Raw genomic sequence first — 12,650 nt, 5'->3', positions numbered from 1 at the left:
TTCTCACTAAGTCTGGTAAGAAGAAATTTAAAAAGGTTATCTTGGTCTCCAACCCTCACCGACATCCTCTTTGTTCCTTTGCCGGATCTATGGACCCCCCATATGATCTCTGTGCTCTCTCCTGTCTTCTCCTCTCCCATAAATGGTGGCACTCGCTGAGAAGTCCTCATGGCTTCTTTCGACTCTTCCAGAGTCCTCCTTAATGTTTACCTAAATGGCACAGTCATGGTCCAAGGTCCTCAGGCAAATCTCCTCCTCTTCGATAGGCGTTTCCCTCGCCTCATCAACTTCCTTTCATCTCTGGATGTCCCTCCTCTCATTCCTCAGCTACCTTACCCATTTTTCCCTCCTCTGACCCTCTTCAGGCTACCTCCACTTCTCCGCAGGGCGTACCTCTGATTTGTACCCCTCCCGTAAAGTCTTTAAGGCCGGCAACCTTCTTCATCTTGTCACTCTCAACTCCCGCTCTGCTGTCAAACACTCCTCTGATAGTCCTTGAAGAACTGGACCTTGATGTCCTTGGTTTTACAGAGACATGGTTCACGGCCAGCTCTGTCAAGAGCTTTGACACTCTCCTACCTGATGGCTACAAGATCCTCTCGGCACCCAGATACACTCGACCTGGAGGGGGTCTAGCCCTGATCTTTTCTGAGTATATTCCTGCCACTATCATTCCCACTCAGATCTACTCCTCTTTCGAATGCCTTGTCTGAAGGCTATCAATCTCTCCTAGTCACTCTCTTACTGTTGCCACTCTACCGGCCCCCTGGTCAAATCACCTCTTTTCTCTCTGAGTGGGCTGACCTCTCCTCCCTCGTGGCCTCAACCACTCCTCCTTGGTGACGTCAACATCCACCTCGATTCTCCCTGTCCCTCATCTCTTCTCTTTCGCAACCTCTGTGATTCCCTTTCCCTCTCTATCCTCCCCTCTGGCCCTACACACTCTGCAGGACACACACTTGATGTCCTTATCTCCTCTAGCCTCCCTCTCTCGCCCTCTCACCACTCCTCTCTCCTGGAATGACCATTGCCTCCTCCCCTCTCTCTCTCTTCCCCCCTAGCCAAGCCCACCCCAACACTGCCACCTACCTTCTCGGACATCCGACCTATGAAGCATGTGTCAGTTGAGGCTTTCGCTGCCACCTTCTCTCCCGTGCCCCCCCCCCTCCTCCTCCTCTGGCTGACTCGCACCCAGACACAACCCTGTCCCTACTCTACTCTTCTATTTCTGATACTCTTGATGCTCTTGCCCCTGTCATGAGGATCCGCTTGAAGTCCAAAGCCAAGTGCAATTCCTGGTATGACTCCGACCTAGCTACACTTAAACGTAAGTGTAGGGCGGCTGAGAGGAAATGAAGGGCTTCTTGCTCATCCCCTGTTAGGCAGAATTGCAGGCAGTACCCTCTGGGAACACCACACACAATTAGGACTACAGCTGTAAGCAAAAACCAACCTTTGGTAAAAGTCTGTACCACACACTTTTGGTAGCGAGCGCAGCAGCCAGGCTTATCACAAGAGGGAATGTGAGCAGTAGAAGAAGTTGCGCAGAAGTATCACAATCACAGTGGTTCAAGTAGACACTTAATCTCAAGGTTTTGTGGTAGAAAGTACTTTATTTAGTCATTTGGAAAACATTCACTAGTAGAAATCAACTCTATAATAAACACTAATATACTGCAGTATCAAACTCGAAGTTATAAAGACAGTTTGAGCTCCCCTGAAAAAGGAGCCAAATGGCACTTCAGTACTTTTTAAATAGAAATAAAAAGCATAGGTTTGTACAAAGGGTTAGGAAACACTTCTTTTAGATAATGCAAAGGTTCGATATACCAGGAGGGTCAATTCAATAGGCCAGGCCAAAGTCAATAGTCTAGTGTTCTTTGATAGGACAGCACAGTTCTGGTACAAATGGAGAAGTCTGTAAAGGTTTTTAGAAGTAGTTCAGATGATAAAGATATGCTGAGTCACAAGCTGCGAGTTGGGAAAGTTTCACAAACTTTTACCGCAAGAGTTAGGATCTCTCAACCGGATGGCACAGTACCTTAAAGTGAGCAAAAAGATGTAGCTGAAGATGTTGGCTCCTGGCAGTTCCTGCAGATCTCTGTTCCTGAGCCTCCGTCGTGTGGACAAGAGGGAGGATGTCGGGGGACTCCTGCACTGCACGGGATCGTCGTCGGAGCAAACAAAATGACGCCACTTCAGCTCAAGTAGCTGCGGCCTCCAAACACAAACTGGTGTCCTTCTCCCTGGTTAACCTTAACCAGCTCTGAGAATGGTATTGTCAGGTTCTCACATTGTGTACCTCACTTTGACAAGGTTCCTAGGAGAATAGGGTATGTCAAAAACCATTCCAGGAAAGTTGGAAAGGGAAGGTGGTTGAAATATTAGATAGATTCAGTTTTGTGAATAGAGCATTTCTTTTAGTTTGTTCTATTTCCCTTTTCTAACTTTCAATTAGAAAGATGAAATGCCCCCAAGCCAAGATGGTGGAACATTTTCACAACAGTGATTGGTTCAGTTCACAGCATGCAGTATTGTGATGTCATTAGAATGTTAATAACAATTCTCAACTGCCTTTCATTAAAGTATGCTTCAGAGTAGGTCACATATTAGTTAGCTCCAGTAAAATTCATTTAAAGTTTGATTTTTAAGGAGAGTAATATCCTTTAAGAGTTCCAACACTATAGTAGTAATTGTAGTTAAGTAACAGGAGTAGAAGACTGCAGAAGAAGAGTTCCAGTGAGATTCAGTTGCTGAGCCAGAGAAGAGTCAAGTTCCATGAACAAAGATAAGCTAAGTGGACTTCTGAATTTTCAAGTGAAGACTCAAATAATTTTGAAAAGTTTATTATTTAAAGACTTTCAATTGAGCATTTCGTTTTTTGAACAATAGAATCCTTATATTATTTATTAAGAGAATAGTTAAGGAATCTTTAAAGAATTAAATATATATAAAGAAGGTTCAGCAATTCATTTTTTGGTGTATATTTTTATCTTTTCTCAATACTAATAAGACGCGCGGTTCTTATTGTCGTTTAACATTTAACCTAATTATTAATGTATATATAATTAACTAACTTCAGGTTCGTTTTGTTTTTCGAGCCTGCGTCGCGTATTTCAGTGGATTTGCAAGCGCGTGTTAGAGGAAAGGACCTAACGACGTTGCGCATGCGTCGCGGCCATTTTGGATTTTCATTGTTTTCCTCATTTTTATTTCGTTGCTCGTAACGGAAGAGAATTCTATTTAAGGACAGCGTTTGCAGCCTGATTGCGCAGCGTTTAGCGAGCAATTGTTTTCCTCCTTGATTGAGAGTATTCAGAAGAAATACATGTGTAGCAAAAGACATTTATTGAAAAACACTCTGTTGTGAAAAAGGAATATAAAAAGTTTACAGCTGAATATTTTACAAAGATTCTTCAGAATGCAAAAGGTAATTACCTACACATATTTATAGAGTATATGATTCCTAGAGCATACGGCAAAGGGTTTAATAGATAATAATAACAACAAGATTTTTTGGGTATATTTTATTAAAAGAGATCCTGAGAGCAGAAAGACAAATAGAAGAGATATCGCTAAGAGTATCTACAGTCATCTTACATCTTCCTGAAGCAGCCTATTGGCAAATCAAGCTTAGGCAACAGGTAAATGTAAATGGAGAAAATATAATCTAGAGAGTAGTCAGTAGTGATTAGAAGATTGATTTATTTAAAGTTATATTTCCTTTTTAGGAACATCCCATCTGAGTCCAAAACTTTCGGAGAAGACGATCTGAAGTACCTGCAGTGGGAGTTCTTGTCTTTTGTTATTTTCTCCATTCCCCTTTCCCCTTGGGTTTGCCTGGCCAATAGTTTTAAAAAGCAGGATTGTTGAGCAGGCAGGCTTAGGGGGCTAGGTGGGCCAGCTTCACTCCTGCAGGATCCCACTACTTCAGAGTCCTGACAGGTATCCAGGCGTTTGCTGAGTTGATTGGTCCCCCCAACTCAAAGGGAGAAGCCGTCCTTGAAGGAGCTTCTCTGTCGATTGGAGATCTGGCAATTCGGAGTTGCAGCAGGGCTTCACCGGACAAACCAACGGTCCAGTGGTTGCAGCAGCTGTCCTCTTCCAGGTCGTCTTTGGTTCTATTGTTCCAGTGGTCTACTCTGCCTTCCAGTCCTGGAGACTCGCCTTTTAAACAGTTCTCTCCCATTCATTCCAGCCTAGCTGTCACTCACCCAGCAGGGTGGCAGTCCTTGCCGGACAGTCAGCCAGCCAATCATGCCAGAGTGCATTTGGGTCTCGTAGGAGACCAAGCACAGGGAGTTCCGGGCACCTCCCTCACTTCCTGCCCACCCCAGACACTCAGGCGCCATGGGCGGACTTCAGTCCTGAAGCCCGCCAAAGGCTCACGAACAAAGGGACCATACCTGGTTTGGCACAGAGAGTTAAACGCCAGAATGACCTCTCCACAAAGAAACAGCGAAAAAAGATGACCAGAGGCTGTTTTTACAGAGGGGTCTTGGGCACCATATTGAAAAACATGGCGTCCCGATTTTTAGCTACTGGTGTTCGATGTTGTGAAAAATCATGGTAGTTAGTTAAAAAACTACTGGCACCAGCCATTTCAATAGGAAAGGGTAGCTTTTGACAGCTACAAGAGTGTTTAGACATAGGGGATATTAAGTAACCCCTCCAGCACTCTATAGGAAGATAGTTTTTACTCGTCTTTTTAAATTAATAGACCCAGCACAGTCAGTTTAACTTTACATTCTCTGGGGAACAGTAGTTCATCCCAGAGAAGGTATTTAAACCTTGGGGAGTCCAAAGGACACCCCTGTGCCACTGCACTAAAGGTGCGGTGTGACACAACAATAAAAAGATGACGTCTATGGGGTCATCTAAAACTCCATAACCAAAGAACACAAGAGTAAAACACATCAAAATTAAAAGTTCAAAGTCCCAAAATATAGCAAAAGGGCTGGAGGGCTCTAAGGTAGAGGGAATTTAGCATTCCCCATTCAAGTCTGTGTCGCTGGGGCATCAAACAACTCGGCAGAGCTCTTTAAAATCTGCAAGGAGCTTGCCAACCGTGCTGCAGTCTCTACCTCTCCTCTTGCCTCACAGGCTCTCTGCAATGCCCTTGCCACTGACTTTATTTCTAAAACCTAGGACATCCTGTCTACCCTCTACTCCGCTCCCCCTCCTATTCCCTCTGACTCTGTGCTTGCTGACCCCTCCTTTAGCACCCCGCACCCTCCTTCTCATCCTTTCCTCTTTCTCCCCTGATGAGGTTGCTAGACAAGTCCGGTCTATGAAAGCCTCGTCAAAACAGGTTCATCCCTGTTCCTCTAAAACCATCAAGGACCACATTGACACCCTCGCTCCAGCCCTTGCCGATTTTTGCAACCACTCCTTTGCCTCTGGATCCTTCCCCTCCCCTCTGAAGCAGTACCTTGTGCATCCTCTTCTCAAGAAACCCGCAGCTGATACGTCCTGTCCTGCTAACTATTGCCCAATTTCCATTTCTCCCTTTCTGGGCAAACTCCTGGAAAAGCTGGCCATCTCTCAGCTTAACCTTAATTCCGATTCTGTTGGCTGTCTCCATGACCATCAGTCTGGCTTCAGAGCTGCCAGAAGACCGGAAACTGCTCTCCTGAACATCCGTGAAGATCTGCTCTCCAACCTTGACTCTAACATTCCCTCTGTCCTCATCCTCCTCAATCTCTCTTCTGCCTTCGACACAGTCAACCATACCATCCTGCTCAACCATCTCTGTGATAACCTCTGGCTCTGGGCTGGCGGACCTCTTTCCTCTCTGATCAACCTCCCCTCCCACCCAATCCACCCCTCCCCTCCCCCCGCCCCCCCAGGTCCAACTTGGGTCCTTCCTATCATCTATCTTCCGCTCTATCTGTGGTGTTCCCCAGGGGTCTAACCTCTCGCCCTGGCTTTTTAACCAATACCTGGCAACTCTCGCCCACTGCATTGCCATTTTCTGCTTGAATTTCCAGTGCTACGCTGACAACACAGGCTGCCCTCAGCCACCTCCTCTCCCATCTCTGATTGCCTAACTGCCATTCAAGATTGGTGTGCCGCCAATGATCTTTGTCTGAATGCCAGCAAGACAGAGATCCTTCTCGTTGGCACACCTTCACCATCCTTTCCCCTCACTCTGTGGCCAGCCTCCCTTGGCCCTCCTACCCCCACCTGCGAGGTTAAGAACCTTGGGGTCATCTTTGACTCCACACTTTCCTTCTCTGTCCACATCTCTGAGGTCTCTAAAAAGTCAAACTTCCTTGTGCACCTCTTTAGAGGTACTCTGCCTTTCCTTCCCCCAGAAGCTCACTGTCTCCCAAGCTCTAGTTCTCTCTAGGTTGGACTATTATAACAGCCTCTTTATTAATCTACCTGCCTCTACTCTCTGCCCTCTGCAACTTATCAGAACAGGACTGCGAGACTTATCCTTGGCCTCAAGCCCTGGGATCATATCTGTCCAGCTCTGAAATCTCTCCATTGGCTCCCAGTGGATGCAAGGATTAAATTCAAAACCCTCTGCATTGTCCACAAAGCTTACTGGGGCCTGGGTCCAAAATATCTTCAGCTATCCCTCTGCAAATACCTCCCCTCTCGAGCTCTTCGCTCCTCTACCTCTAACTCCCCCAGGGTCAGTCGTTTCTCAAAGAAACTAGCTGGGGGTAGATCTGTCCTCGGCTGGGGTCTCTCTCTGGAACAGCCTCCCTGCCACTCTAAAACTTGAGGAGAACCATCTCCGTTTCCAGAAGCACCTCAAGATCTTCCTCTTTGCTTCTGCCTTCGCTCCCCCTCTCCCCTGCTGATCTGCTCGCTTGGCACTGTGCACCTGGCCACCCTCTGTCCCCTGGGCCCAGGTACTTACTCACCCTGCCACCCTCCTGCACTGCCTCCTGGCCACCCCTCGCACTGGGGTCTTTGTCTTGACCCATACAGTCCTCCCCCCATCATATCATATACCAAGTCCCTCTTCCACATTCTAGATTCGCCCTGCATAGCATACACTAACTATGCCAACGAGACACAAATCTTGATTCCCCCTCACACAATCTATTCCACAATCCAGACCTGGATGGCAGCCAATCACCTCTGCCTCAACAGCGAGAAGATAGAAATCCTGATTGCCGGCCCGCCTAGCACCCTAAAGTCCCTCAATAACCAATAGTCTGCCTTCACAATCGACAATTGCTAGATTCCTGTCTCCAACACCGTAAAGACCCTAGTGGTCTAGCTAGACACATCACTCACTATGACCAGATAAGGGCCATTGCCACCTCCACAGCCTATGCTACCAAGGTCCTCAATGCAGTCAGACCATTCCTCTCAAAAAACAGCTGCCTAACCATTGCACGTGCAATCATTGGTTCCAAGATTGATTATTGCAACGCCCTAGTCAATGGTACCTCTTCCAGAAACATACTCAAGCTTCAAGTAATTCAGAATAACGCCCTCAGAGCAGCCTTGTACATCCCAAAAAGAGAGCACATCTCAAGAGCCAGTGTGTTGCTTGTCTGATATTGTAGTCTCAGTGAGGCTTGGAACATTCTGGTTATTGTTGGGCTTTTCCCGTGGCCTTTCCTCATTTATGCTATCTTCTTCCTTTGAAGTCTTTTTTGAGATTGAATCACTATGTTCCTTTGTTTTCTTTTTCACTGTTTTGCCTGCTTTATCTGTTTTTAGCTTGGAATTTCTAGGTCTCAGGTGTGCAAAAGTGTATTCTTTTTTGTTTTCTGGCTGGAAGTTTTTTTCTTCTCCGGTAATGTATGTTTAAGTGTAAAAATTGGAACCGAGTCCTTTCTACTTCGGACAGTTTCTTTATTTTGGATCGGCACTTTGTTCTAGTCTGTCAAAGTAATGTCATTCAGTGCCTCATCGGCCTCTTCTGTGTTGTGGGGGACTGTGTCCGTCTCCAGTCTCTCATTGCTGGTTTTTTGCTGGACTATCACACCCCAATGAGCCTTCCTGGGTGTTGTCGACACAGAGCAGCGTTGCACTCAAGTTTGTTGTAGCCGGATGCATTTCGACTGTAACACGTAGAGTCGAGTTTAGGCCCAGCTCAGCCATTTTTAAAGGGAGCTCTGGGACTCGATCTGGAACCCGATCCGTGTCAGTCTCTCAGTGATGTCTGAGGCTCCAGAGCGTATTTTATCCGAGACCTCATTAGTGTTAACCCCTTGAGGGCGACGTTTGTTAAAGGATGTAGAGTGTGACTTCACTGGAAGAGAGGCATAGCCATTCCCACCCCCCACACTCCCAACCAGTTTTCTGCAGGCTGAGTGAGCCATGCTTCGATTCATGAACATTTTCTGGGCTAGTCTCAAGAGTTAAGCTTTTAGACACAGAGATTGGGCTAATGCTGTTTGAAAAGACCTGGTCCATCAAGTTGTCAGCCTGGTGGTCAGTGTATGTAAAGTCAACCCGCCCCCTTGAAACCGTTGGAGATTGAGACACGTCTGTCGAAGGGAGCATCTAAAGATTGAAGTAAGCGGGCTTACCTGCCTGGGGCTGCTTCGCATTCGTCAAATCTCTCGACGTGAGGTTACATCCGAGGCACCCATGTGGAGGGCGGCAGCCTTGTCAGGCTGCAACACTCTCGCCTCTTCGCGTCGTCTTGAACTCCTGAGCAAACGCTCTTCTTCCATGAAGTCGGCAGAAGCCTGAGACTGCAGGCTGCGTGACTGCAACTCTGCGGCCGCTTCGCGTTCAGAAGGAGTTTTTAAACTGTCTGCCCACAATGAATGAAAGCAGTAGATGGACTGCAATTTTCCACACAACTGGTAGCCACAAGGTGAGAATGAGCTGCAGATCCGCAACTCTCTGCAACTCCGCAACTCTCTGCAACTCCGCTGAGGATATCTATCAGATGAGGAAATTGCAGGAGAAGAATCCATAGAAAGATCATTCCGGTAAGTAATTTTTCCGTCGCCGATTTCAACTGCTTGTTGTGTTAATGTCTAATCAATTGTATACTTTTATGCTTCTCTTCGAAACGTATTACTTGGCTGCCTCTCTATATGTAGTTCACTATATTTAGACACTACCCACCATAGCTCTTGGGGTTAGTCGCATTGCTCCACTTCCGTTACCTAGATTGGATAGACTAAGTGTCATTAACAGTGCTCACCGACAAGGTTGGCTATCGGAAGCTTTCCAAGGTGATGGTTCTGAAAATCCTTTTTAACACACATTGTATATAAGCAGCTAATTGAATGAATCTAGGTTTGTCCTTGCGCACACAGTATTCAGTGAATGGCAAAGCATGTGTGCCTTAATCCTCCTTGTGGTCATTTCAACTTGCAACACTGCTTTGGCTTCTGTGACCTTTGACTTTATGTACCTGTTGTAAGTTCTGCATTCTTTTCCCAGAATGAACATCCAGGTTCTTCCCCCAAAAGGAGTCATGATGGAGAGACTACCATACCGAGTAAGTCTGGCACCTCTCTTATTGCAATGTTTATGGACTTTGGTTCACCTGCATGCTTCAGACTTTTCCCACATTACTACACCTCCCTTACTATCATGTTTCAGTGGATTGCCTTTCTCCCACAGATTTGTCATCAGATAAATATCCATTCCAGCGTCACCTGATCAGAAAATGTTTTGACGGGTGGGGGAGGGTAGTGCACCTCGACTCTGCCGTCGATCTGTCTTGCTTCGATTCATCGGTCGTCTGCTCCGGACATCACATTGGTGGTCGTGCATAGACTGCGTCACTACACCCCTGTACCTCAGTTAAAGGAGTTCACGTGCTTAGCACGCTGCTTGAGGAACATTCTCTCAAGAGATGGCTTTTACTCTAGACATATTAATCATCTTTTTCAATGGGATTGAGAATCCTGTCCGCTCCCAAGATGTCCGCAGGAACTGCAGTGCCAAGATGTCCATTATGGACTGCACAACGTTTGCGTGTGGTGCCTCAGTGCCGGTCACAATGCCAAGGGATGTGGTTCCTGTATAAAAATAATCAGAAGTCCCTTGGGGAAAGGGCAGCGAAAATCACGCTGAAAAATATGGTACGGTAGACCGTCTGGTCATCGGAACCCGAGATGGCAGGCTCTACTCCTGAGAAGGATAGACACCGAAAGAAAACCAAGAAGTCGCACTGCCGGAGTCACTTTCTTTCTCTTCCTCGTATAAGAAAAAGCTGCGCCATCAGACACGGTTCCGACTCATCGGGTGACCCCCAAAATGTTGTTGGTGGGGCCGACACCCAGGGTTGAGTGGGAGGCTTTTAAGGAACCAATGCTTGATATGTTCCGGAAGGCAGCTTCGGGCACAGATGATCCCTTGATTCAGCAGGCTTCAGCGGCACCCAGTAACCCCAGCCCCAAAGTGACCACCATTGCATCGGCGGAACAGTCTGGCTCAGTGCTGTGTAAAGTTGTGCCATCTTTTGTGCCTATACTCGCTAGTGCATCGCCGGCGCAGATATCGGCCAGTACGACCCTAGCCTTGAAACACCTTTCAGCGCTGATTGGTGCAAAACCGTATACTGCCACCTTTGAGAGGTCATATGTGCCTAAATCGAGAACCGGGTTCTTCGGCACCATGACCAATATTTTCAGCGATGACGACCAAATGTCAAGTGACTTTGACCCTGCTTATGCAGATGCAGGAGAGGCAGATTACTTTACTGACCAGGCAAATTTTGGTTGCCCTGGCTGAGGGCCTTCACGACGCCAGTGGACTAGATACATCTCCCGACCTGGAGACGCAACAGGCCCACCCTTATAGCCATGCTAACGCTAAATATCGTGCTCTGGTGGACAAGGCTGTAGTGCTCGAGCCAAGCCTTTGTCAAGCTATACTTTACAGATATCCTGGATGGAAGGGCCTTCTACAGAGAGGGCCATGACCTTTAATGCAGCTTTTGCTGACCACATCGCCGCCTTGTGGCAGAGACTGACCACACCCCTGGTTAACTCCGACTTTGCCAAGAAGTACAGGCCGGCAAGGGGAGACCCACTGTATTTTTTTCACCCACCCGGCACCAGAGGGGTTAGTAGTGCAGGCGGCCACACTCTGTACCAGATCAGCCACATCCATGTCAATTGTCCTGAACGAAAGGGAGGGGTAAAAAGTTGATTCTATAGACAGAACTTTTCTTCTGGCAGCATGTACTTGAAAAAGGTTAACGCCTCTTGCGGATTTGCCAAGCACTCCATTGACTTATGGTCTGCTATTGGTGAAGCCGCCCAGTATATTCCCGAAGGGGAGATGCAAGAGGGCTTTCAGAGACTGGTAGATGATGGCAAGGAGGTGACGCGGCAGTCATTGCAGACGGGCCTGGAATTTGCAGACTGTGTCAGCAGATCCATGGGTTCAGCGACTGTTTTAAGGAGGCAGTCTTACCTGCATACATCTGGGTTCTTGCCAAATGTCCAAAGAAAGCTACTGGACATCACTTTGATGGCGAGAGAATCTTCAGCAGGGTCGGATTGGCACATCTGTCACTCGGCCTGTGGCCGGCCCGAAATCATGTATAGTCACTGGGGACCAGTTTCTGTCCACGCCTGGGGCGGTTTAAAAGAAATAGTAGAAAAAAAAGATTTCTTTTTTTAAACAAACAAAAAGCACCCACAACGGCATAATTCATCAAAGCAAGGTAACAAATGTTACCTTGCTTTGATGATTGATTTGCATGCATGATGTGTGCATAATAAAATGCTGCATTCATCACTCACATGCTGCTGCAGCATGCAGCTAACTTTGCACCAGACCTGCAGATGAACTTAACTGGTCTGCTGTTAAATCTCAGTTACCAGTTTAATGGTATCCACTACAGAGTGATTGCTCATTTTACTATAGCCGATATGATAACTCAGTGGGTTGAGCGCTCGCTGCTGCAATGTGTGTGTGATCTGCAGGTTCGAAACCCAGCAAGGCCATCTCAGGCTTTCATCCTTCTGAGGTCGGTAAATGAGTACCAACACAGGTTGCGTTATATTGTGTGTATATTTGTTCTATTAAAAAAGAGCTCTAAAAACAGTCCCGACCACGCAAACAGAAGTGAGAGGACAGGCCTGGATGGAATTGATGGCTTCCAGAAATTTACACAATGTAGCATGGATGAAGGACTGGCAAACCCAAATTCCGACCTGGGAAAGAGGCTCTTCCACAGCCACGCTCGACTATTTTTACACCTCTAACGCCATGATTTTAGAAATGGAATGTTACAAGGTGACCAAAACCCTCGCGAGCGATCATAACATGCTTACCATAAGATGGACGTCTATCGCCAGGGAAACCAGAATTTATACCCCTTCGATTGAGTGCAATCCCCAACAGACTCGATTGCGCATGACAGCTGCCAGCGTTCGAGCTATGACGCAACAATACTACACTGTGGGGGCTCATGCAACTTTTTCGGAGACATGCTCAAGACCTAACTATATCCCGCTCCTGGCAAAGTTCAAGACGAAGCAGAAGGAGCCTAAGGTCAACCAGACCACCTATAGTCACACATACGACAAAATTGTAGCGGAAAAGAAAAAGACAGTCAGAAAATTGAAACGACGCGCCAAAGTGGAAAACTCCATTAAGGGGTGGGAACTTTGGACAAAAGAACTCAAGAACTATAAAGCCTGGGTTAGACTACGCAGGGCAGTTCTTTACCAGAATGATGCGGAAACTATGATGAG

At 46.9% G+C, this 12,650-nt stretch overlaps 1 protein-coding gene across 1 annotated transcript in view; it reads left to right on the top strand.

Annotated features, from left to right (window-relative positions):
* NUP160 (nucleoporin 160) overlaps window positions 1–12,650 on the top strand; it is a 1,937,143-nt gene that overhangs the window by 1,435,236 nt on the left and 489,257 nt on the right. The window contains exon 29 of the mRNA XM_069623088.1: window positions 9,376–9,433. Coding sequence (XP_069479189.1) covers window positions 9,376–9,433 — 58 coding nt within the window. The remainder of the gene's footprint in view (window positions 1–9,375; window positions 9,434–12,650) is intronic.

Source organism: Ambystoma mexicanum, chromosome 11 (assembly GCF_040938575.1).
Source record: "Ambystoma mexicanum isolate Mex_15411 chromosome 11, UKY_AmexF1_1, whole genome shotgun sequence".
Taxonomy (NCBI): domain Eukaryota; kingdom Metazoa; phylum Chordata; class Amphibia; order Caudata; family Ambystomatidae; genus Ambystoma; species Ambystoma mexicanum.
Note: the sequence above shows the minus strand (reverse complement) of the source record. Positions and strands in the feature narration are given on the sequence as shown.